Source organism: Scardinius erythrophthalmus (genome assembly GCF_964197995.2).
Source record: "Scardinius erythrophthalmus genome assembly, chromosome: 2".
Lineage (NCBI taxonomy): Eukaryota > Metazoa > Chordata > Actinopteri > Cypriniformes > Leuciscidae > Scardinius > Scardinius erythrophthalmus.
Genome location: NC_138222.1, coordinates 11,350,655 through 11,374,489, shown reverse-complemented (window position 1 = coordinate 11,374,489; position 23,835 = coordinate 11,350,655). Strand labels below are relative to the sequence as shown.

The following is a 23,835-nucleotide window of genomic DNA, read 5'->3' as shown; positions in this document are numbered from 1 at the left end:
GATAGTCATATCCTCGCAATGAGAACACAAACTATCCACAAAAGCTGCTTCAACGTGCTGCATATATACACATACATTATATACACATATACATATATATATACATACACATTATACATTCTACAAACACGTAATACAACTATTGTGACCGTCCATTTGGGGGTCAGGGAACGATCGCATCCAGAAATGCACGGGTGGAATGGCATCTTGAAAAAGATGCAAACGCACCCGTGTTGCTCTTTCAGGAAATGGGACCCATCACCAGTGCTGGAGCACACAGGGGAATGACCGCGACAACACTGAACAGTGAGCTGAAACAGTGAAGCACTCATTTTTCCGCCCTCTAACCAACCATTTGATGCTGTTAAAACAGCAGTTGAGAGCTCAAAGCTCGCGATCACCACTGCACTCATGCTGTAGAACCACCAGCAACTGGGAGAGTCTTCTTAGAAGAACCCCGACACACTCGCTTGTTGTATACAACAATAGTCTTCAGAGACATCAAAAACGATCGGCTCCGAAGCAAAAAGCAACTAGTGCATGCATCCACTTCTGTATTTATACCTGCGTCGCGGGGGCGGAGTGTGTGATGCAAATCACCACGCCAATTGCATTGGCTCGTTCAATAGTACTCGAAGATGACAGGCTCCCTAGCGTGATCCCATTCAGTCGACGTGAACAACTGAAAGGGAACTTGTTTTTCCACCTCCACGAAGAGACGAGTAGGCTACATCCATTATGTCACGTTGTTGAAGTACTGTGTAGTTTTCCTTGCTTTAATTACCCCGAGCTAAAAAGAAAATGACTGTGAAAAATAGTAGTATACTTTAATTAAATGCATTTAAGGTGAGATTACTACAGTATATTTTCATGTCAATCCGTGTTCATTTTGACCACGAACCATGCGCTGTCACTTTAATTCAGTGCGTGCAGCACAGCAAAAATAATGCGGAAACGATCTCTGCACTGCTGTATACGCACCGTACCTGGAACGCATTGACGGACCGCATCCACCTGCAGTGTGAAAGCTCTGACCTGTTAACATGGGTACGGAACAAAATACACACCTCATACACACTGCAAACGCAGTATGTGTGAAACAGGCGTCAGTTGCCCATCTCAGATCCTTTGGGTTGGGCTATAATTTTTTAGCTGCACTTTATTTTCACAGCTGGCATACAGACATTTATTCAGTATGTTGTAGTGGGTATAAACGTTCCCAAAGCATCAAAACAATGAAGCAGCATCAAGTTCCCCTACATGTGTAACCCAGTTTCCTCAGAAGGGAACAAGAACTGCATCGTGTTGACATACTTCAGGCATGCCTGCACGTCTTTCTTTAGACAATTCAAGTTGATTTAATGTGGGTGCCCTTTAATAGACATGCCAGCACACCCAGTGACATCATATGACTGCCGTCGCCAAAACAAGGTTGGCATGATTTCACATGTGCTTCTGACATCAGTTCCACCGAAGCTTTCCCATATGACGGAGCGTCTTGTACCTTTTTTAGCACCGGGTTATGTAACCCTGAGAATTTTTATTGATTGACTTTTTCTGAGAAAGACATGTAGAGAAGTACCATAAAATGGAATGTTACATATAAGTTTATGCTTAGATTAATTTTTTTATTTTTTATTTTTTTTAGATTTATGTTAACCACAAGGAAGTCAAGTTGCCATTTCAAATTAAAGATGTCCGTGCCACAGAGAATGGCAAAGAGTCTCTTGTGGTCATATCTGAGATTGGTGCACAGATCTCTTTTAATGGCACAATGTTTTCCATCAACCTCCCATGGCAAAAGTTCCATGGTAACACTGAAGGCCATTGTGGTATGTTCACAGTCTTGCTAAAATTATTATGAACAGATTAAATTACACTGCTAGGTTGTCTGGGTGTACAGTAAATCATTCTTCTTCTTTTTTAAAGTGAGTAAATATTTTGTGAATGTGTAATTCTTGTACTTTATATTTCCAATGATATTTCAAACAGAAATTAAATATTAGGATTATATAATATGTTGTCTCAGTCTTCAGGGACTTTTTAAGCTCTGATTTGGTCTTTTTAGGTGTCTGTGATAATAACCACACAAATGATTGTCGCTTGCCAAATGGCACCATTATATCATCTTGCCAAGAAATGGCTCCATATTGGTATGTTCATAACAACAACAATAACAACAACAACAACAACAACAACAACAACAACAACAAAACCCTTCTGTCACCAAGACATCGGTCCACATCAGTGCCATGCCCTTCTTCTGCAATATGCAAAATCACTGAAAGCAAGTAAGCATGTCATTTAACTATTCTTTAAAAATAATAATAACTGCATATATGATGAAAGTAATACTAGTTTGTGAATATATTTTCAACTCCTAATAATTATGTAGTTAATGAAGATTTCCAAAAAGTTGTGCTTTTCTCTATTAACACAATTTATTTAAAAAACTCAACAGGCTTTTTGAGAAATGCCATAAGTTCGTCCCTCCTGAGCCCTATGTGTCAGCTTGTAACATTGATGTGTGTAACATGAACAACGAAACAGTTGGCTGTGCCAGACTGCAGGCCTATGCTAAGAAATGTGCTATGGCAGGAATATGTGTTGACTGGAGAGATGCTACCAATGGAATGTGTGGTCAGTATATTCATTATCTTAACAGAACTGCAACAGAATAACTTTTATTGTTGTATTTATAAACACACATTAACATTTTTTTTTTTTTTTCATTTAGATTTTAAGTGTAAAATGCCACAGATATATGTAGCATGTGGTCCTCAAGTGGAACCAACCTGTGATGGAAGGTATTTGAAATCTTGAAAAATATTCTGAACACTTAAGAATGTATATATATTTAAAATTTGCAATATAGAGAAGTGAAGTTGGATGGAAATGATTCATTTTTTTTTTGTATGATTTTAGATTTAATCTAAAATATTTACATGACAAAAATGCATTCAGTAATTTGAAATCCATGCAATGGGAGGGATGTTACTGCCCAAGTGGTACCACACTTTTGCGACATAATTCTAATATCTGCGTTCCAAGCTGTGGTAAGTGTAACTTAATTTTGATTATATCAATGCTTTGATCACCTTTAATGTCTCGTATGTAGGTGTATGTCTATTTCACAACTCACAGACTGTACTACAGTTCTACCTTAATTTTTTTTTTTTTTTTTTTTTATCTGTTTATTGAGCTTTTACAATAATATCAGGATACAGATACAGGGGAATAGTGAAAAAAATGGTGTTTTTTTATAAAAAATAAAATAAAATCAGGAGTAGCCTACGCGCACCACAAAAAAAAGAAGAAAAAAAAACACTGGTGACGGCACACATTAACACATTGTTACTCACCAGCTCAATCTCCCCTCCTGTGTTATCTTTTTAAAGAAGCTTCCTATTTTTGGTAATTTACTCATTAATTTCTCCAATTCCTCTTTTCGTTTTCGCTTTTGAAAGCCACTTTTGTGTTTGTAATTTAAGGACGACTCCATATCGTTTTTATTGATATTGTCTGTCTCAAGTTCAACGTTTTTACTGTTTTGCACGCAATACGCATGTTCACTTACCATATCCGGGATTTGAATTGGGACCCGGGGATTCCCCAGTCCCAATTCGAAACAAATTACACCAAAATCCATCATTGTTCGTTTCAAACATGTTTAATGATCAGTAAAATATGTTGTTGTCATTATTTATTCAAATAAAGTAAAATGCAATCAGACTAAAAGTAGTAAAATGCGATAGGGTCGTGATTGGTCCGGGCCCGTAAGCAACCGCGTACTATGCTTACTGATAGTTACGCCTGTGCTCACCAGTAAGAGAGAATTTTTCTTTCATGTTTTAACATGTTTTCTGTTTATTTATGAGCAGGTTATAAGGACGTCACAACTTCTTTCGGCTATCAGAAACTTGGGGCAGCTGCCTGAGGTTCGCAGTTCCCCACCGTACACCATTCAGCACAGACTCAGATTTCAGCAGCACACCAGCACGAGAACCAGAACCATTTCGGTAAAAAAGGGATGAAACAGAACGGTTACACATGAATCAAAATGTTACTTTTAAATGTTAAATGTTTATTTTTTTTAATATGTAGGTAATATATAAATTACTAAAAAGTATAAAAGTGTATTTAGAAGTGTATTCATACAATATAAAGGGCATGTGTAAACAGTGGTGGTGTAGTTTTTTTGTGTGTTTATTTGTTTTACTAAATTTAACAAATTGAATAAATGTATAAATAAAATATTTGTGACCTGTGAATTACTCCAAAATCCAAATTGCTTGCTCTCAATCTCTAACAGTCGTCACTGTATCAATATCTAGTGTGAAATTGTTTTTAAAGCTACACTATGTAACCCTTTTAACAAAAAAAATGTTACTGAATGTTATATGTCAAAAGTGTATTAACCTCTGCTGTAATTGTCCTATAATTTTGTTTAAAAGGAAGTTTGTCAAACTATAATATTAAAGTTGGCATGAAATGGAAGTTGTGATTGTCTTTTCTTCCCTATTGTGACATATTTCCAAGTGGCATGGCATCTGGAACAAGAGAACATGTAGGGCTGGACTTGATTTTGTCCATGCAGAATTAATTGGATTGTTGTGGTTTGCTATTGGTCGATCTAATGTGAGTGACAGCTTGTACAACCCTCGCGCCAGTAAACACTTTATCAGAGAAGAGAAGAGATGTCACTGCAAAGTTATTTTGATTAAAGATTATGAGGAAAAAAATGGGCATGGATAAATCTCATTATAAATTATTGCAATACACAAAAATGTCAATTGTCAATTTAGTCCACAGACTTAATTGCTTAAATTAATTATTTAATAATTAATAATCTAAATATTAAATTTAGGATTAGAACATGGAAAGTACAGCTCAATTAAACCAACATATAATGTTTGAAAATTCTAATTTGAAAAAATTAAATAAAAATAAAAATCAAGAATCCAAACTTTTTGTCTGCTTTAAAGAGAGTGTTGTGTTAGCCTTTATCCCCACAAGAACTCATGCCCTGTAGGATACAGTGAAAAGATAAAAATAGGAGTCTTCTGAATGCATGTTATAATGTGTGCGTGTGTGTCTGTGTTTGTTTGTTTGTAGAAGGAAAGAAAGAAAGAAAGAAAGAAAGAAAGAAAGAAAGAAAGAAAGAAAGAAAGAAAGAAAGAAAGAAAGAAAGAAAGAAAGAAAGAAAGAAAGAAAGAGAAAGTGACTTCAGAGCCTTCCTCAAGCATTCTTGGTGTAAATGGCTGAGTGGTGCTGTAAATTGCTGGTAGTATAATCGTATAAGCTTAGTATTAATTGTATAAATGGTCTTATGCACTTTTTAGGCTAATTGTAGCTCTAATGAACCTGCTTAACAGGTGCAGTTATTTTATGATATATTCCGTCAAAAGAATTCACGTAATGTCATAGGAAAATGTTTTGTTTTGTTTTCTAGAAAGACTTTTTATAATAGGGGGATAAATGTATATGGGATCAAAGTGATGTGGATGGGCAAGCCACGAATTGCCAGTATAAAATAATGATAAAAGAAAAATGAAGATTTGGTCTCATACCTGGCAGATGTGTGAAAGGTTTGTTCAGTAAGAACAATAGTGTTATATATTCCCTGGTTTTGTGTTTCTTGTGTTTTTGTTATGTGGCGTTTTAGTTTGCATTTTGCCATAGTTCTAGGATGATGCAAGAATAAAAATGTTTTTAAAATGGAAAGAGTTAAAGTCCACATGAAATCAAAATTGACCATATTTACTTTGTTTGCCTAAATTGATCGTTTTGTGGTGAACAATTCATCCATGCAAGTCAATCCACACAAAAAAAATTTTTGGCTTCGTAATCTTTAATCAAAATCTGAAAATGCCCCTCCCCTCTGCATTGGAGGACCTTCTCTGATGACGTAGGTTTGAGGAATTGGTTTGGGCAACGCTTAACCACTCCCCTCAAACCGTTAGTCTGTTATTAGCAGAGATGGAGAGGAGGAGCGCTAGAGTAAAACCCTGCCCTCTGTTCAATATTCCGTTTCACTGGGAAATGCGTCACAACACTGGAGAAAAGTCGTTTGCTTCAGAGTATACTTCAGAAAATGAACTCCATAGATGTGATTGGTTAGTACGGTGCTTCTCACAAAGATCCCACAACATCTCAACACGTAAAACTTTGCTTCATCTATCATTTAATCTCATTCAGTTTTGTTTTTTTGGTGTCAGATTTTCATTGAAACATCACAAAGTCTTCTTTTCGATATTGCAGAGGAAAGCTGCTGTTAAATGAATCAGTTGAGAACCAATGAATGGTTTGTTCCTCAAACTAGATTGTCAGATGTACTCCTCATCTTGTCCACTCCACTCTCTCCTGGTTTGATCCAGTTTATTTTCTTATTTCAAGACAGTATTACATGAAATAGCCTTCATATATCAAAAGAACAACCAACTGAATTGTTTAGAGAAATGTGATTGTATTTGACCAATTCCTACTCTTCTAATCAGCACAACCAAGTGTGCAAATAATAAATAAGGTTTCAAATCAGCAAACATTTACACACATTGAATCCAAAATTGTATTTAATATATAAAATATAATGTCATTGTTTTATTATTTACTCTTACAGAGGAACATACAATTACAGCATTAACATTTAATTTTTTGTTTGTTGTTTATCCAGTGCATACTCATATTACATATATGGTCATCATATATGATCCGTTTTGCAACATTAACAGATCAACGAGAAACATTTATATTTATTCATTTAGCAGACACTATCATCTGAAATGACTTACAAATAAGGACCATCACAAGCTATTTGTCACAAGAACTAACAATATCCAGATATCTGTTTTATGGCTCTTGTACCACAAATCACATAATTTGTACCATAATTTGTTGTTAATATTGATTATACCCAACCATTTCTAAATCTGAAAAAGCTAAAGCATATATCATAGCTTTCATTTGAGATAAATATTTTTTTCCTTGTTCTCTCCATCAAGTGTATTTATTCAAGTATTGCGAAAATGACCTTTACATAAAGGCTTTAACGTACCCAAGTTTAATCTTCACTGGCGTATACCATGCCATAGCAGAGCATCAATCATCACAATGTGTGCTTGAATTACGTTGTTGAGCCATTGAGCTTATTTCAGAATCCTGAATCCAGTTTACCTCAAAGACCATATTAAGCTCCATCTGTTTACTTTGTGCTTGTGAGATAATGCACCATATAGCAAAGTATGACGAAGACTGTGAGAAAGCATACCAGAGCTCCCAGTTTCAACAAACATTTTTCATAGGCTTGGTGGCTATGCACACAACCTCTGATGAGGCAAAAACCAGAGGTTAGGGTGGTTTGGAAGGTTTCGGAGAGTGGATCGCCTTGGTCTTGATTAAAAATAATAGTAATAATATTAACAGTAAATTAATAATAACAAAAAAGTCGAACATTTCTGCTTTGGAAGATAGTAAATCCTAAATATGATTATTTATGACAGCCATAGGCTTTAATTAATTATTTTTTATTTCTTATTTCTTTATGAGAGAGAATTATTTATTTAATAATATTATTATTATTTTAAATATGATTATTTAAATGTTGGTGTTTAGATTTAAATTTCCTTTGATCAGGATGCAGATCCTGGAAAAATCTCATGACTCACACTATTGGTCACAAGCAATAATTGCTATTATGCAAAAACATTTCCTTCCACTACACAAAAGTACAGGGCCTGAAGTTTTGTTAAGGAGTGTTCACAAAGTTGAGGATTAATGTACTAAAGACTCAATATTTATACATCATTAGTTCAATAAAGTACCCCACCCCATGCATTGTTACAATCATTTCTCTTCTAAAGATTCTTGCATTACAAAAAAGAAAAAAAGAAAGGCACGCCAAAATCACAAACATTTACATAGTTACATTTCCAGGTATTTCAAATATTTCTATTCTTTTATTCTAACATGTTTTCAGCATTTTTGTATACAGATGGAGCTCAAAATGCAAAATAAAAAGTCCTGGAAATAGATCAATAACTAAACTCAAATGATCAAAACAAATGATCAAATTGTTCTTTCGTGGTGATGTTTTATATAGATGGTTTAGCTGAAATCTAATTTCTAAATATAGTCATAATTACTAAAAAAGACTTAGTATTATAATAATAAATATTGTATTACAATTCTTATAACCAAGCTATATAGATAGACTATAAAGATAGAATAAGTATGGCATAAGCAAAAGGGTGCATGGTTGAAAGAAGAATACTTAAAAATCAACATAAACATCTTTGATTGAATATTAATGGATGTGGCTTAAAATTTCTGTGTGATCATTCTTCTTATTAGTAGTATTTTCTTATGTAGTATTTGACTTTACCTGTTTTAGTCACGGATTCTAAAATCAGGTATGGAAATCTATCAGCTAAATGTTACATTATGCTGTCATGGAAGATAAACATTTGGCCCCACCTTTAGTTCAATCTTACGTCCCTTCTGAAGGACAAGTATAAAACTCTGAGTATGGGACTGTGTCTTTCTCATTGATCTTGTGGAGAGCTTGACGCTCCACCAACACCATGGGGATGTTAAAAAGAATATCTATAGGAGTGCTGATATGGGTGACACTGTCTATTGGACTTGCGGAAACACAAACCAGTAAGACACATTTATAACAAGTGTTTCTTAATACTGGATTTTACTTTAATTGTAAAATTATTATTTTTTTCTAGTAGAATTGTAGTAATACAATAATTAGATAATTGCATGCAGTTACATGTAATGTCATGCTAATATTTTGAAATAATTTGTTCAGATTTATGAATTAACTCAGAAATATCATCATTAAAGGCAGAAATTATTTTAAAAAGGGAAGATAACTATCAAATATTTATGAGATATTATAAAGACAGTTTACTATAATTAAATTATGTTTAGTGGAACTGAAAAATGTCAGATTTGGGCGTTTTGTAAAGCATTCAAACAAATGATTCTTACCTATGTTTTAACATTTATGAATATTTCTCAAACTCCTCCAGCGTTTTTCACAACAATGAACATGCAACCAACTGCTACAGTAGAATTTGTTTCAGGTAAAAATCTCTAAATCATTGAAATTCAAAGGTTTTTTCATAATCAACTTTAAAAGAAATTATTTATTTTTTTATTTTTTATTTACCAGGACTGACTTCACAACACAATGAGCTGGTTTGTAGTGCATGGGGTAACTACCATTTCAAGACCTATGATGGGAGCTACTTCCAGCTTTCATCTTCCTGCAACTACATTTTTACATCGCACTGTTCGACCAGCTATGAAGACTTTAACATCCAGTTGAGGCATCAGGTGGTGAACAATGATCCAACAATCAGCAAAATCATGATGAAACTACAGGGGACAACAATAGAGCTTACTAAAGGCTCTCTCAGTGTAAATGGGCAAATGTGAGTCATTCTGATTAAGTTTGTTTGATTTTTCAGATCATATAATCTGACTTAAACTGTGTTGACTTCTGACTTCATCTCACATTGCTGTCAATCTTCACTTTGTTTGGTGGTTTGGGAGTTGGAAAGACAAAAAATACAGTGTCGTGTCTAATGTTACCACTTTATCTGTAGAGTGACACTTCCATTTACCAACTCTGAAGTTTTCATCGAGAAGATGACATCTTATATCGCAGTCAAGGCTGTTTTGGGGCTAGTAGCCATGTGGAATGAAGATGATTCTTTCATGGTAAGGATATCTTCATTATGCAACAAACCAGCTGCCTCCAATAGCCTACTTAATTAAAGGGTTAGTTCACCCAAACATGAAAATTCTGTCATCATGTACTCTCCCTCAAGTTGTTCCAAATCTGTATGCATTTCTTTCCTCTGCTGAACACAAAAGAAGATGTTTTGAAGAATATGGGCCAAACAGTTGATGGGCCCCATTGATTCCATAGTATTGAAAAAAAAATACTATTGAAGTCAATGGGGCCCATCAACCCCTCGTTTGGTTACCGAAATTCTTCAAAATATTAAAATATCCAAAAATATGTTAAGGTTTGGAACAACTTGAGGGTGAATAAATGATAACAGAATTTTCATTTTTGGGTGAACTATCCCTTTAACCAACCAACAGGAGGAGGAAACTAATACAGGTGTAAAATAATCTATTTTCAGGTCAAGTTAGATGAAAAATATCAAAACCAGACATGTGGACTGTGTGGTGACTTCAATGGAATCCAGATTTACAATGAATTCATCAGTGATGGTATTTGTTCATTTATTTATTCATTTTTGCAATGCTGTCTATAGAAAAATATATAATTTTCTTGCATGTTTTACATGATTGTCCAGAGACAATAAAGAATCATTGCATGTCTTGTTTTAGGAACTAGCCTGTCTGTTTCTGATTATGGGAACCTCTGGAAGATGGATGGTCCAACAGAAATCTGTAAGGAAGACACAATATCTCTAGATGAAACCTGTGGAGATGAGGTAAGAAATTAAATTGCCCACTCTCCATTAGACGTCTCTTTTGTCTACACAGAAATGACAAGCCATTAACTCCCCTTAAAACTGGGGTGGTAATAATTACAATGGTCCTAAAGTTCACCCACTTTACCCACCATTTTTTACTTACATAAAATTAATGCTTCTGAAAAAATAAATGCAGATGCATTTATTTAAAGTGACTTGATAAATGAAGAACACATCTTGTTGAACATTTTCAGCATTATAAATCTCATATTATATGTAATCAGGGTTCAAGTCACAGGTACTGTATATATATATTTTGTCTTTAGTAAATCAATCAATTTTTGAATGTGAATGAATTTATATCACAAGCAGGGGAGTATTTGGAATTATTATTATTGGTACTCATCATTATTGTACCTGTTATGATTATTTTTTGTCTCATTCTCCACAGAATTTTTGCCGTGATATCTTCTCCAGTTCAGTGTTCAGTGATTGCAGAGGTCTGGTTTCCATCGATTCATTTGTCGAAGTTTGCATGAAAGACTTATGCCACTGCAATGACTCCTCTGGATCCTTCTGCCTATGCAAAACTATCGCTGAATATTCTAGACAGTGTGTACATGCAGGTGGAAGGCCTGAAGAATGGAGATCAGAATATTTTTGTCGTAAGTATGCCATGTTTATGCCGTGCATGGCCCATTCTTTTAGTTCTTTGTCAATGTTTGTCTTACCATTGTGTGAGTTTTCAAAAGAAGATCTGTGGCTTAAACACCCTCTCTATGCCGCTGATCTAGAGTCTCTTCTTGTAGTTTTGTATTCTTTTTGATAACCGATGCTCTTTTTTTCTATATTGCAGCACATCCGTGCCCAGAAAGCATGGTATACCAAGAGTGTGGAAATCCCTGTACTGACACCTGTACCAACCCTGAAAGAGGACAAGTGTGTGAGCGCCACTGCATTGATGGATGCTTCTGCCCTCCTGGTATAGTGTTTTTATTATGATTTTCCTTATTGACACTATCTTCTAAAGTAACTGACTACAATCATTTCACTGATACCTTCATAATCTAATGTCTTTTTGTCTTTAATCTGGTATTATTTTGTGTAATCCTCTAGTGGTCTACAGCCATTTTTTTTTTTTTTTTTTTTTTTTTTTTTTACTTTTGTGGCACTTGCTATACGAACACACACACACACACACACACAAACACACACACACACACACAATCTTGGACATGATTAGAAAAGTTTAAATGGTCTTCTAAATCCACCTAACCTCAGCTAGCTTTAAAATTAGTGTTCATTTTATTTTATTTTTTTACTGGTGTTCTGAACGTGTCCATTCTTTCTCAATGAAAGTGAGTCCTATGACTGTCTTCTAAGCCATAACCAATTTTCCTTTTTCTCTTGCTTTAAGGCACTATTTTCGATGATATACACAAGACTGGCTGTATTCCACACAGTGAATGCTCCTGCATCCTTGGAGGTAAAATATTTGCCTCTGGGGAGAATTACACAAGCAACTGCCGAGAGTGGTAAGCCTCCGTTGTTTGAAATTCACACTCAATTTTCTAAAACCATTATATTTAAAAAAATAAGCTGTTGAAGATTTAATGTTTTAATATTATAGCCTATTATGTACTATTTTGACCTGGTTTCACAGACAAGGCTTAAGATAGTCCCAATCTGAAATGCATGTTTGAGCTGTTTTAACTGAAAGCAACTTGCACTGACATATCTTAACATTATGTCAATGCCATTGTTTTTTCTCAGGATGCACACCAGTAAAAACAATTTAAAGGCACAAAAAAGATAAAAAAAGATACTAAATGTCCTAATTGAACTAAAGCCTAGTCCTGTGAAACCAGGCCTGAGTGTTTTAAAAGGTATAGGTTTACATTGACATTATTATTTCCCATTTAGTACCTGTGAACAGGGACAGTGGAATTGTAACGAAAAGGATTGTCCACGTGCATGTTCAGTAGAGGGTGGATCCCATATTACCACTTATGATGGGAAAGCCTACACCTTTCATGGAGACTGCACTTACGTCCTATCCAAAGTATGTGCTTGAAGGCAATTAACTTTATAAGACACCATTAGAAGACATTACATGCAGTATGAGCTGTTCTTGTACTAATTACTAGTAAATTAACAATGGATTTCTAAGCTTTGTGCTAAACATTGTCATATTATAAAAAAATAAATAAAAAAAAACTTGTCGGATAATAAATGTCCTGATGATAGTTATTTTATTTTTAACAATTCATTTTATTGATAAAATGTATTTTTTCTTCAACTAAAAATGATAATTATGAGTTTCTGCTTAACAACTGAAGAGCTTTAAGATAGCCATTAAAATCTGTTATGAGGCTGATATTAGGGATAATTGTGGCTATTGCATGATTGACATGATATGCATGATAAGATCCAAATGGTGCAAATTGATGTATGGTGGAACACATTTACATTTGCATGTCTGTAGTTTAAGAAATTAATTGGGAAAAATAGATTTTTTTTAGAGAAATATATTATGGCTTTAAAAAGGATAAACAAAATGTGAGCCCACACAAACAAAACCCTATCTTAAAAATGATTCTGGTTTTATTATTAACTCTATGTTAGTTCTATGGACGTTTTTAAGATAATCATATATGGAAATAAATGTGAATGTAATTTATAATGGTTGGTAATTTAATTTTCACATTTTTTAGGTTATATTAATTAACTGGTCCATTTTTCTTTCTTTTTGAAAGCAATGCACAGGAACAGAATTCACAATTCAAGGAGACCTGGTGAAATGTGGTGTGACTGACACTGAAACCTGTTTGAAGGCAATAACTTTGGCATTGTCAAATGGAAATACTGTAAGTACTAAAAAAGATTGGGGACGAAAAAACGTTTTGTGTCACTGTATATATAATATATACTGTATATAAATAAATAATCTGGATATCTTTCCAAAGCATTTCTGAACAGAAATTATTTGTGCACACAGGTGTTTAAAGTGGATTCCAGTGGAAATATTGAGGTCAACAGAATAATTGCCCAGCTTCCACTTTTTACAGGTAGGGTAGACAAATCAACAGAAAATGTAGAGGGTAAATAAATAAATAAATTCATTAATTAATAATTAGCACACAAATAAAATTAAACATTAGTAAAGTATACCGAATCAATTTGTATTATCATAATTTTGCTATCACGTAGCTAAATGATATTAAAGCTACACTATGTAACTTTTGGCCCTCCAGCGGTTAAAAATAAATAAAACGTGTGTCTTGCGGAAGGAGATTGCTTTGGTTGTGCTTCGGCTCTGCTTGTTTGCGCCGTGAATGTGGTTCGAGGCACCGGTGAACTACGTGGATTTATGACATAACAAATAAACAACAGCTGTAGGCTATCTGAAATCGACTATTATACCCTCAGTCAGTTTTCACTTTACTCCAATAATATAGTTCACTGTATGAATAAAAACTCTTGCGCGAATTAGGACAATGATGAGTGCCGTGTCAGTATCTTATGGCGAGACCGGGCACCTAAACCTCCGACAAATTCGGCATGATGCTCACAGGGCATGTATTCTCTAGCTAGCGGCTAGTCTGTACATGTTATACACTTGTTATCGAGGTGTATCGAATGAGTGCACTTGATATCCACAGTGGTTTAGGACTCCACTACAAGTGGATTTCCCCTAAAATAGTGCAATAAGTGTATGGGGGCCGTTTTTTGGGTCTGTTAAAAAGGTGAAATTTTGCACACTCTCATTAACAACATTGATATTTTTATTTGTTTTTTATTTTATATAAAAAAAATTACATAGTGTTACTAATAAACAGAGAAAGGTAATTTGATGAATGTAGAAGAGCCTTTACAGTGATCTGATTTGAAATGGTGTGGGCGTGCATTGAATATTTGTTTTGAAAGACTGATCATGAATAGAAAATATATATGGTTATGTGGACTATGGTTATATAAAGAACTACTTGATTACTACTTGATGTCTTGCCTTATATTAAACACACACCAATGTCTGTAATTCTAAATTTGTATTTTTATTTGATTTTCAGCTGATGTGAGCATTTTCAAGCCCTCCTCATTCTACATTATCATTCAGGCCCATTTGATTGGGCTTCGTCTGGAGATCCAGCTTGTACCATTAATGCAACTTTACATCACAGTCAATTCAGCGTACCAAGGAGAAACATGTGGTATTTATTTTTACAGACCTCTTTGCGTTAACCCTCATACAATCCTCGTACAATCCTCTGGACAAAAGCAGCATTATTTTACCTTATGTGAAGGCTTTCTGTATTTTTTTTTTTTTTTCTGTGGGAATATTTACATGTCTTCAGTTAATTTGATTTTATATCCTAGATTAATTTAGTTAATGAATCAATCCATAGGTCTTTGTGGCAATTTCAACAACATTGAGGCTGATGACTTTACAACCATTGGCGGACTCAGGGAAGGAACAGCTTTGGACTTTGCCAACACCTGGAAAACAAGAGCAAGTTGCCTTGATGTTGAAAGAAGCTTTGAGAATCCTTGCAGTCTTAGCACTGAAAATGGTATGAATGTACTTTTCCTGTCATGTGATTTCCACAACACCTGCGTTTGTAACTCTGGAATGTCATCTAGAACTGATCGTTTTTCTAAAAACACACAGAAAAATATGCACAGCACTGGTGCTCCCTGCTGTCAGATCCTTCATCAGTGTTTGCCCCCTGCCACTCTGAAATCAGCCCTGAAGTCTACAAAGCAGTAAGTGAAATCTATAATAATATATTATACAATATAATTGTAATATTTATTTTCAAGCTGAATCTAACTTTTCCATACTTTTTAGAACTGTATATATGACAGCTGCAACTGTGAGAACAGTGAGGACTGTATGTGTGCTGCATTGTCTTCATACGTACATGCATGTGCTGCAAGAGGGATTGCTCTTGATGGCTGGAGAGATTTTGCCTGCAGTGAGTAGCTTTCTTCTCAGAAAGGCTTGAGAATATTTGATATTTTGATATTGATATTTGATAGCTTGACAAGATGTTTTGGGATTTTCCTTAAGAAGTCATGCTGATTAAAAACAATATGTGAAATGGGAGTTCAAATAAAAGATTTTGCTCACATATGTTCATTAAGTGGATTGTGGTTAAACTCAAATAAATATCCTCTCCTTCTTCTCAGAAAAGTACACCCTAACTTGCCTCGCCACCACGGTCTACTCCTATCAAATGACCAGCTGTGACCGCACTTGCCGATCCCTCAGCCAATCAGACACCACCTGCGCCGTTGACTTTGTGCCAGTAGATGGCTGTGGCTGTGCAGAAGGAACATACATGAACGAGAATGGTGACTGTGTTGCATCTGCCAGCTGCTCATGCTTTGATTCAGGCAAAATTATTCCTGCTGGGATCTCCATCTCCAAAGATGGAGGATCATGGTATGGACATGGAGTTGGTTACATTTCTGTTGAACAGGGTATATTTTGCATACAGGGTTTTTCAAAGTTGTCAAGGATGTCAAGGACCCCCCCCCCCCCCCCCCCCCCAAAAAAAAATCCTCAGGCATTCATGAAAATCTAACCACCTGTAGATACACAATTCTAATAATATTTGGTTACAATTTTGAGAAAAATAAAGAATTGATTTTAGTATCATCATTGTATTCAGGCCAAACTAAATTTGTATAGGGCATTTCACTATCTTTTTACAAGTCTTTTTTTTCTCTTAAATTGTTTAATAATCTTAACCAAGGGGATGTTGGGGGTCCATGGACTTCAGTTTGAAAAACCCTGTTGTAGATTACTGTCCCAAATGTGATTTAATAATATTTAACTTAATATTTAAATTTCAGTATTTGCGAACAAGGGAAACTGAGCTGCTCTGGTGGATCAAATGGGAAAGGTGTGTATCTGTTTGTGTGAGTGACATCAGCTACACTTATACCTTTAAGTGAATACAATGTCTTAATCAATTCTTTGAATCTTTACTTTTAGAATGCAAAGAGCCAATGATGTTTTTCAACTGCTCCAGCGCTAGCCCTGGTTCCAAGGGATCAGAGTGTCAGAAGAGCTGCAAAACATTAGACATGGCCTGTGTGAGTTACTTGAATTCTTATTAAGGTGTAGGTCATGCTTATGTTATTCTAAACCAGTATGCTAGTTTTTTCTGTTTCTGTTTGACACAAAACAAGAAATTTAAGTGACATGACATGGTCATAGTGCACTGTACTTCTGCAAAAGTAGAGCTCCAATAGGGATAATAAAACACCAGAATTGCACCACAAAAGTAGTACCAGATCTAATATACAGAATGGAAAATGAGACAGACTGTACAGAAAAGAGGTGTGAAGATACTTTATGAACTCTATCCTTTTGTGTTCCACTGAGAAAATAACATCATATGGGTTTAGAATGGCATTGGGATAAGTAAATAACCAATACATTGTAATATAAGGATGAATTATTCCTTTCTGCAGTAATAATTTGTTGTGAAATATTGCAAATGTGTTACTGCAGATCAGCACAGAGTGTGTGTCTGGCTGTGTGTGCCCATCTGGTCTGGTGTCAGATGGGAACGGTGGCTGCATTGCTGAAGACCTCTGTCCTTGCATACATAATGGAGTTGCCTACCAACCTGGGGAAAGCATTAAGACTGATTGCAATACATGGTAAATACAACTGTGAGATTTTTAATTATTTTTTATATTTTAGATACTATTGTTTATAATGCACTTACATTACTTTTTGTAGTGCTTGTAAGAATAGACGATGGATATGTACCACAAACCAGTGCAGTGGGACATGCAGCATCTATGGAGATGGTCATTATAGAACCTTTGATGAGAAAAGATACGTCTTTAGTGGAAACTGTGAATACAGCCTTGTTCAGGTATTAACCTTATACTTTCTTATGAGGCCTGAAGCTCTTTATAACTTAATCTAAATCTAAATTTTCATGTTATGCCCAGGACTTCTGCAATAGCACCAGTGGCACTTTTAGAGTCATTACTGAAAATATCCCCTGCGGATCCACTGGCACCACTTGTTCCAAGGCTATCAAGATTTTTCTTGGAGTGAGTTAACTCTCTGCATTTACCAAAGCAGGCATATAAAACCTTAAATTAGTACAGAATGAACATTGTATTTGTCATTTATATTTCAGAGCAATGAGCTTAGATTGACAGATGGATCCTACCAAGTTGTTCACAGAGATGCAGGAGAGGAGATTCCCTACCAGATGCGCACCATGGGGCTTTACTTGGTGATTGAGGCCAGTAATGGTCTGATGCTCATTTGGGACAGAAAAACAACAATACACATCAAACTGAATCCAGAGTTTAGTGTGAGTAATGTGGCAGGACTATCACCTCAATCTTTGTCAAGTCTATTTATTAAATATTTTTTATATATATATATATATATATATATATATATATATATATATATATATATATATATATATATATATATATATATATATATATATATATACATATATAATACGTTTATAATAACAGTGTTCTATTCATATTGACAGGGGCGCGTGTGTGGTCTATGTGGAAACTACGATGGGAACGCAAACAATGACTTCACTACACGCAGTCAAGCAATTGCTGTCGAAGCCCTGGATTTTGTAAACAGCTGGAAGCTCTCTAGTTGTCCAGACGCAACTCTCATCCAAGAACCTTGTGTCCATAATCCGTATAGAGAGGCCTGGGCACAGAGGCAGTGCAGCATCATTACTAGCAATGCCTTCTCAACCTGTCACTCACAGGTACTTACAACAAACTGCTATTAAGGGAACTCGAATATCCATGTTATTATGTTTGAAAAATCGATCGCATTTACCAGCCACATTGTTATGAATATTGCTTTAAAGGTGGACCCCTCTCCTTTTTATGATGCTTGTGTGAGAGACGCATGTGCCTGTGATAGTGGTGGAGATTATGAATGTTTTTGCACTGCTGTAACAGCCTATGCACAAGCCTGTAACGAAGCTGGAGCCTGTGTTGCCTGGAGAACACCTAAAATATGCCGTGAGTCACTGATAACTATCGCATTGTCATCAGATATGCTGTAAAGAATGACTAAAAACAGTACACCACAAAAGCCTAAAATAAGTTTAAGGTTTGCCTTTTCATTGCAGCATTGTTCTGTGATTATTACAACCCCCCTGGTGAATGTGAGTGGCATTACAAACCTTGTGGAGCTCCTTGTATGCAGACATGCAGAAACCCTTCTGGAAACTGCTCTAGTCAGATACCAGCGCTTGAAGGTGAGAACTCATAATTACAACCAGTTATATCATTTGCATGTTATTGAGAAAACAGCTATAAATACTTGTATTTTGAAGACACTTTGAAATTATTTTGTCACATCACACTTATTTTGTATTCTATTAAATACATATTTTTAAATAATGCATAATAATTAGTGTATGTTTACTACCGTAGAAACCCTAGAGATAATTTCGGGGGGATTTTGCTTCAGCTTAAAAAAATTCAAAGTGATTTTTGTCAAGTATTCATGCAAATGTTTCATTCAAATATCACCTAGGTTCAGAATCATAAAAAATCATAATAGGCTATGTCCCCTAAACTGGACAAGTTTATAGAATAGTTAGTTTATATTATAGTTTATATTTGTCTTCAAAACATTTGTCACAACAATTTATTCACTGAAATCTATTCTTAAATTGAACTTCACATTGCCACATTGCACATCACATGCTTTGTTTGTTTTAATCTGATTTATATTTTTCCCTTTGAACCTTTTTTAGGATGCTATCCTAAATGCCCTCCTGAGCAGCCTGTTTTTGATGAGGATAACATGAAATGTGTGACACAAGAAGATTGTGGCTGCTTTGTTGAAATGTTACATTATGAAATTGGCCAGCAGGTGCCAACCACAGAAAACTGTCAGTCATGGTATGCGTATTTTCTACTCGTACTCAAGTTCCATATAGGTCATTAATAGTTTTTAAATATTCTATTTGTGTTTTTTTCATGCAGTTATTGTTCATCATTTGGTGTTGTCTGTGAGTTTGATGTAAATGGTAAGATTTTTGCCATTTCAGTTATAGTTTAGTTTTGAAGATTAGTTTAGTTTAGTTGAAAGTCTACTTTCATTAAATTCTTTTTTTCATACTTTTTCTTCATTTACAGCATGTACATGCCAATACAACAATGTAGAGTACTACTTTGGAGATATAATTTATCATACAACGGATGGACTGGGAGGATGTATCACAGGCAGATGTTCAGTCAATGGAACTATTGAGAGGACTTTGATACCTTGTGAAACGACTGCTGTCCCAACAGTCACATCCCCCCAGACCACAACACAGAAATTAACACCAACCCCGACAACAGTTTTTGTCTTCAGCACCCCAGGTACCTTGTTATTTCTGTAATAGACAGCTTTTTCATATATATTGCTTGTATATATAGGGTTCATTCATTGGAAATCAAAGCTTATTAAGCATTAGTTATACTGGAAGGACTTGTAGTAGTAAACATTGATTATTTTCATTTAATTACAAATGATCACAACTTCTCCAGACAATGGAACTGAAAAATATTTTCATATTATTCAAACACTGAGCATGCATTTTACAACACAAAATTATTAATTTGCTCTTATTCTTAATTACTTTAAGATTTTTCTTATTGAAATGCTTATTTTACATTCATCTTACATTTAATAACTTATTTACTTGATGACCACAGAATACACTTCACCGGAAACTGAAAAAGAAACAACCACAACTTATGAGGTTTTAACTACATCCAACAAGCCAGAACAATTGACAAGCGGACCAACAACTATAGTTATTTTAACTGCTTCTACTGCGGAAATTAAACATTCAACTGAACAACTGGTGTATGTAACTTCAAAGCCTTCAACATCATCAGATCAAACATCAACACTGTCCTCATCAACGACAGCAAAGAAAACAACTGACACTGAAAGTTCCATAGAGACACAAAGTACAGTAACATCAAAAACCTCAATTGCACCCATTACAAAAATACTTCCAACAGTCACTGGTAAAGTGTCGACAACACTTTCCACAGAATCACAATCTGTGTCCACACTTCAGACGACTGGAGATCACACCACAAAGTATGAATTTACCACGTTATCTAAAACATCAACATCAACAAGCACATCCCTCCCAATTACACAAACCTCACTACCAGTTGTTACTTCCATACAACCAACAACGCTAACAAAGACAACTGCTGTGCCAGTCACGGCACTTGTGTCTACAACAGTGAGTGCTGAATCATCCACTGGATATGAGGTTAGCACTCAGGGCCTTTCTTCAACAACAAAACCAGTCAAAGCTGAAACAACTCTTTCAACCACCACACCAGCCATCTCAACCACCACTGTCCTTGTCGAAGAGGGAAGCACCACTGTCCAGCCACCTACAGGAACATCATCTCCAAGCAGTGTCTACACAACTTCAAAATCATCTACAGCTACTCAAACAACTGCAGAAGTAACAACAACTGAGACTGTAACTGAGAACGAATTGACCACATCTCCGACACTTTTGTCCACCACCAGGCCGCCAAAGGTAGTAACAACTGGTCAAGCAAGCCTACCAACAACTACAGCCACGACCACTTTAGAAGAGTTAACAGCTACATCATATGAAACGTCGACATCCACAAGCACATCTCTCCCAGTGACACAAACTTCACTACCAGTTGTTACATCCACGCAACCAACAACGCTAACAAAGACAACTGCAGTGCCAGTCACTACACTTGTGTCAACAACAGTGAGTGTTGAATCGTCCACTGGGTATGAGGTTAGCACTCAGGGTCTTTCTTCAACAACAAAACCAGTCAAAGCTGAAACAACTCTTTCAACAACCACACAAGGCATTTCATCCACCACTGTTCTTGTCGAGGAGGGAAGCACCACTGTCCAGCCTCCAACAGGAACATCATCTCCAAGCAGTGTCTACACAACTTCAAAATCATCTACAGCTACTCAAACAACTGGAGAAGTAACAACAACTGAGACTGTAACTGAGAACGAATTGACCACATCTCCGACACCTTTGTCCACCACCAGGCCGCCAAAGGTAGTAACAACTGGTCAAGCAAGCCTACCAACAACTACAGCCACGACCACTTTAGAAGAGTTAACAGCTACATCATCTGAAACGTCGACATCCACAAGCACACCTCTCCCAGTGACACAAACTCCACTACCAGTTGTTACATCCACGCAACCAACAACGCTAACAAAGACAACTGCAGTGCCAGTCACTACACTTGTGTCAACAACCGTGAGTGTTGAATCGTCCACTGGGTATGAGGTTAGCACTCAGGGTCTTTCTTCAACAACAAAACCAGTCAAAGCTGAAACAACTCTTTCAACAACCACACCAGCCATTTCATCCACCTCTGTTCTTGTCGAGGAGGGAAGCACCACTGTCCAGCCACCTACAGGAACATCATCTCCAAGCAGTGTCTACACAACTTCAAAATCATCTACAGCTACTCAAACAACTGGAGAAGTAACAACAACTGAGACTGTAACTGAGAACGAATTGACCACATCTTCGACACCTTTGTCCACCACCAGGCCGCCAAAGGTAGTAACAACTGGTCAAGCAAGCCTACCAACAACTACAGCCACGACCACTTTAGAAGAGTTAACAGCTACATCATCTGAAACGTCGACATCCACAAGCACATCTCTCCCAGTGACACAAACTTCACTACCAGTCGTTACATCTACGCAACCAACAACACTAACAAAGACAACTGCAGTGCCAGTCACTACACTTGTGTCAACAACAGTGAGTATTGAATCATCCACTGGGTATGAGGTTAGCACTCAGGGTCTTTCTTCAACAACAAAACCAGTCAAAGCTGAAACAACTCTTTCAACAACCACACCAGCCATTTCATCCACCACTGTTCTTGTCGAGGAGGGAAGCACCACTGTCCAGCCTCCAACAGAAACATCATCTCCAAGCAGTGTCTTCACAACTTCAAAATCATCTACAGCTACTCAAACAACTGGAGAAGTAACAACAACTGAGACTGTAACTGAGAACGAATTGACCACATCTCCGACACTTTTGTCCACCACCAGGCCGCCAAAGGTGGTAACAACTGGTCAAACAAGCCTACCAACAACTATAGCCACGACCACTTTAGAAGAGTTAACAGCTACATCATCTGAAACGTCGACATCCACAAGCACACCTCTCCCAGTGACACAAACTCCACTACCAGTTGTTACATCCACGCAACCAACAACGCTAACAAAGACAACTGCAGTGCCAGTCACTACACTTGTGTCAACAACCGTGAGTGTTGAATCGTCCACTGGGTATGAGGTTAGCACTCAGGGTCTTTCTTCAACAACAAAGCCAGTCAAAGCTGAAACAACTCTTTCAACAACCACACCAGCCATTTCATCCACCACTGTTCTTGTCGAGGAGGGAAGCACCACTGTCCAGCCTCCAACAGAAACATCATCTCCAAGCAGTGTCTTCACAACTTCAAAATCATCTACAGCTACTCAAACAACTGGAGAAATAACACCAACTGAGACTGTAACTGAGAACGAATTGACCACATCTCCGACACTTTTGTCCACCACCAGGCCGCCAAAGGTGGTAACAACTGGTCAAACAAGCCTACCAACAACTATAGCCACGACCACTTTAGAAGAGTTAACAGCTACATCATCTGAAACGTCGACATCCACAAGCACACCTCTCCCAGTGACACAAACTCCACTACCAGTTGTTACATCCACGCAACCAACAACGCTAACAAAGACAACTGCAGTGCCAGTCACTACACTTGTGTCAACAACAGTGAGTGTTGAATCGTCCACTGGGTATGAGCTTAGCACTCAGGGTCTTTCTTCAACAACAAAACCAGTCAAAGCTGAAACAACTCTTTCAACAACCACACCAGCCATTTCATCCACCACTGTTCTTGTCGAGGAGGGAAGCACCACTGTCCAGCCTCCAACAGAAACATCATCTCCAAGCAGTGTCTTCACAACTTCAAAATCATCTACAGCTACTCAAACAACTGGAGAAGTAACAACAACTGAGACTGTAACTGAGAACGAATTGACCACATCTCCGACACCTTTGTCCACCACCAGGCCGCCAAAGGTAGTAACAACTGGTCAAGCAAGCCTACCAACAACTACAGCCACGACCACTTTAGAAGAGTTAACAGCTACATCATCTGAGACGTCGACATCCACAAGCACATCTCTCCCAGTGACACAAACTTCACTACCAGTCGTTACATCTACGCAACCAACAACACTAACAAAGACAACTGCAGTGCCAGTCACTACACTTGTGTC

The 23,835-nt window shown here is 36.5% G+C and overlaps 1 protein-coding gene across 1 annotated transcript; it reads left to right on the top strand.

Moving 5' to 3' along the window:
- Nucleotides 1-9,058: 9,058 nt before the first annotated feature.
- On the top strand, nucleotides 9,059-22,023 carry LOC308704780 (mucin-2-like; the record flags this gene model as incomplete). The annotated part of the gene is made up of 27 exons (XM_081389349.1): nucleotides 9,059-9,092; nucleotides 9,182-9,443; nucleotides 9,618-9,732; nucleotides 10,164-10,254; nucleotides 10,375-10,481; nucleotides 10,915-10,963; nucleotides 11,320-11,445; nucleotides 11,881-11,998; nucleotides 12,387-12,525; nucleotides 13,462-13,531; nucleotides 14,534-14,674; nucleotides 14,870-15,034; nucleotides 15,133-15,227; nucleotides 15,313-15,439; nucleotides 15,654-15,947; nucleotides 16,465-16,565; nucleotides 16,987-17,138; nucleotides 17,221-17,359; nucleotides 17,439-17,543; nucleotides 17,633-17,812; nucleotides 18,008-18,244; nucleotides 18,350-18,506; nucleotides 18,617-18,745; nucleotides 19,250-19,397; nucleotides 19,791-19,862; nucleotides 21,705-21,778; nucleotides 21,914-22,023. 27 exons carry the CDS (start codon nucleotides 9,059-9,061, stop codon nucleotides 22,021-22,023), a joined length of 3,537 nt encoding a protein of 1,178 aa, XP_081245475.1.
- Between the last annotated feature and the right edge of the window lie 1,812 nt (nucleotides 22,024-23,835).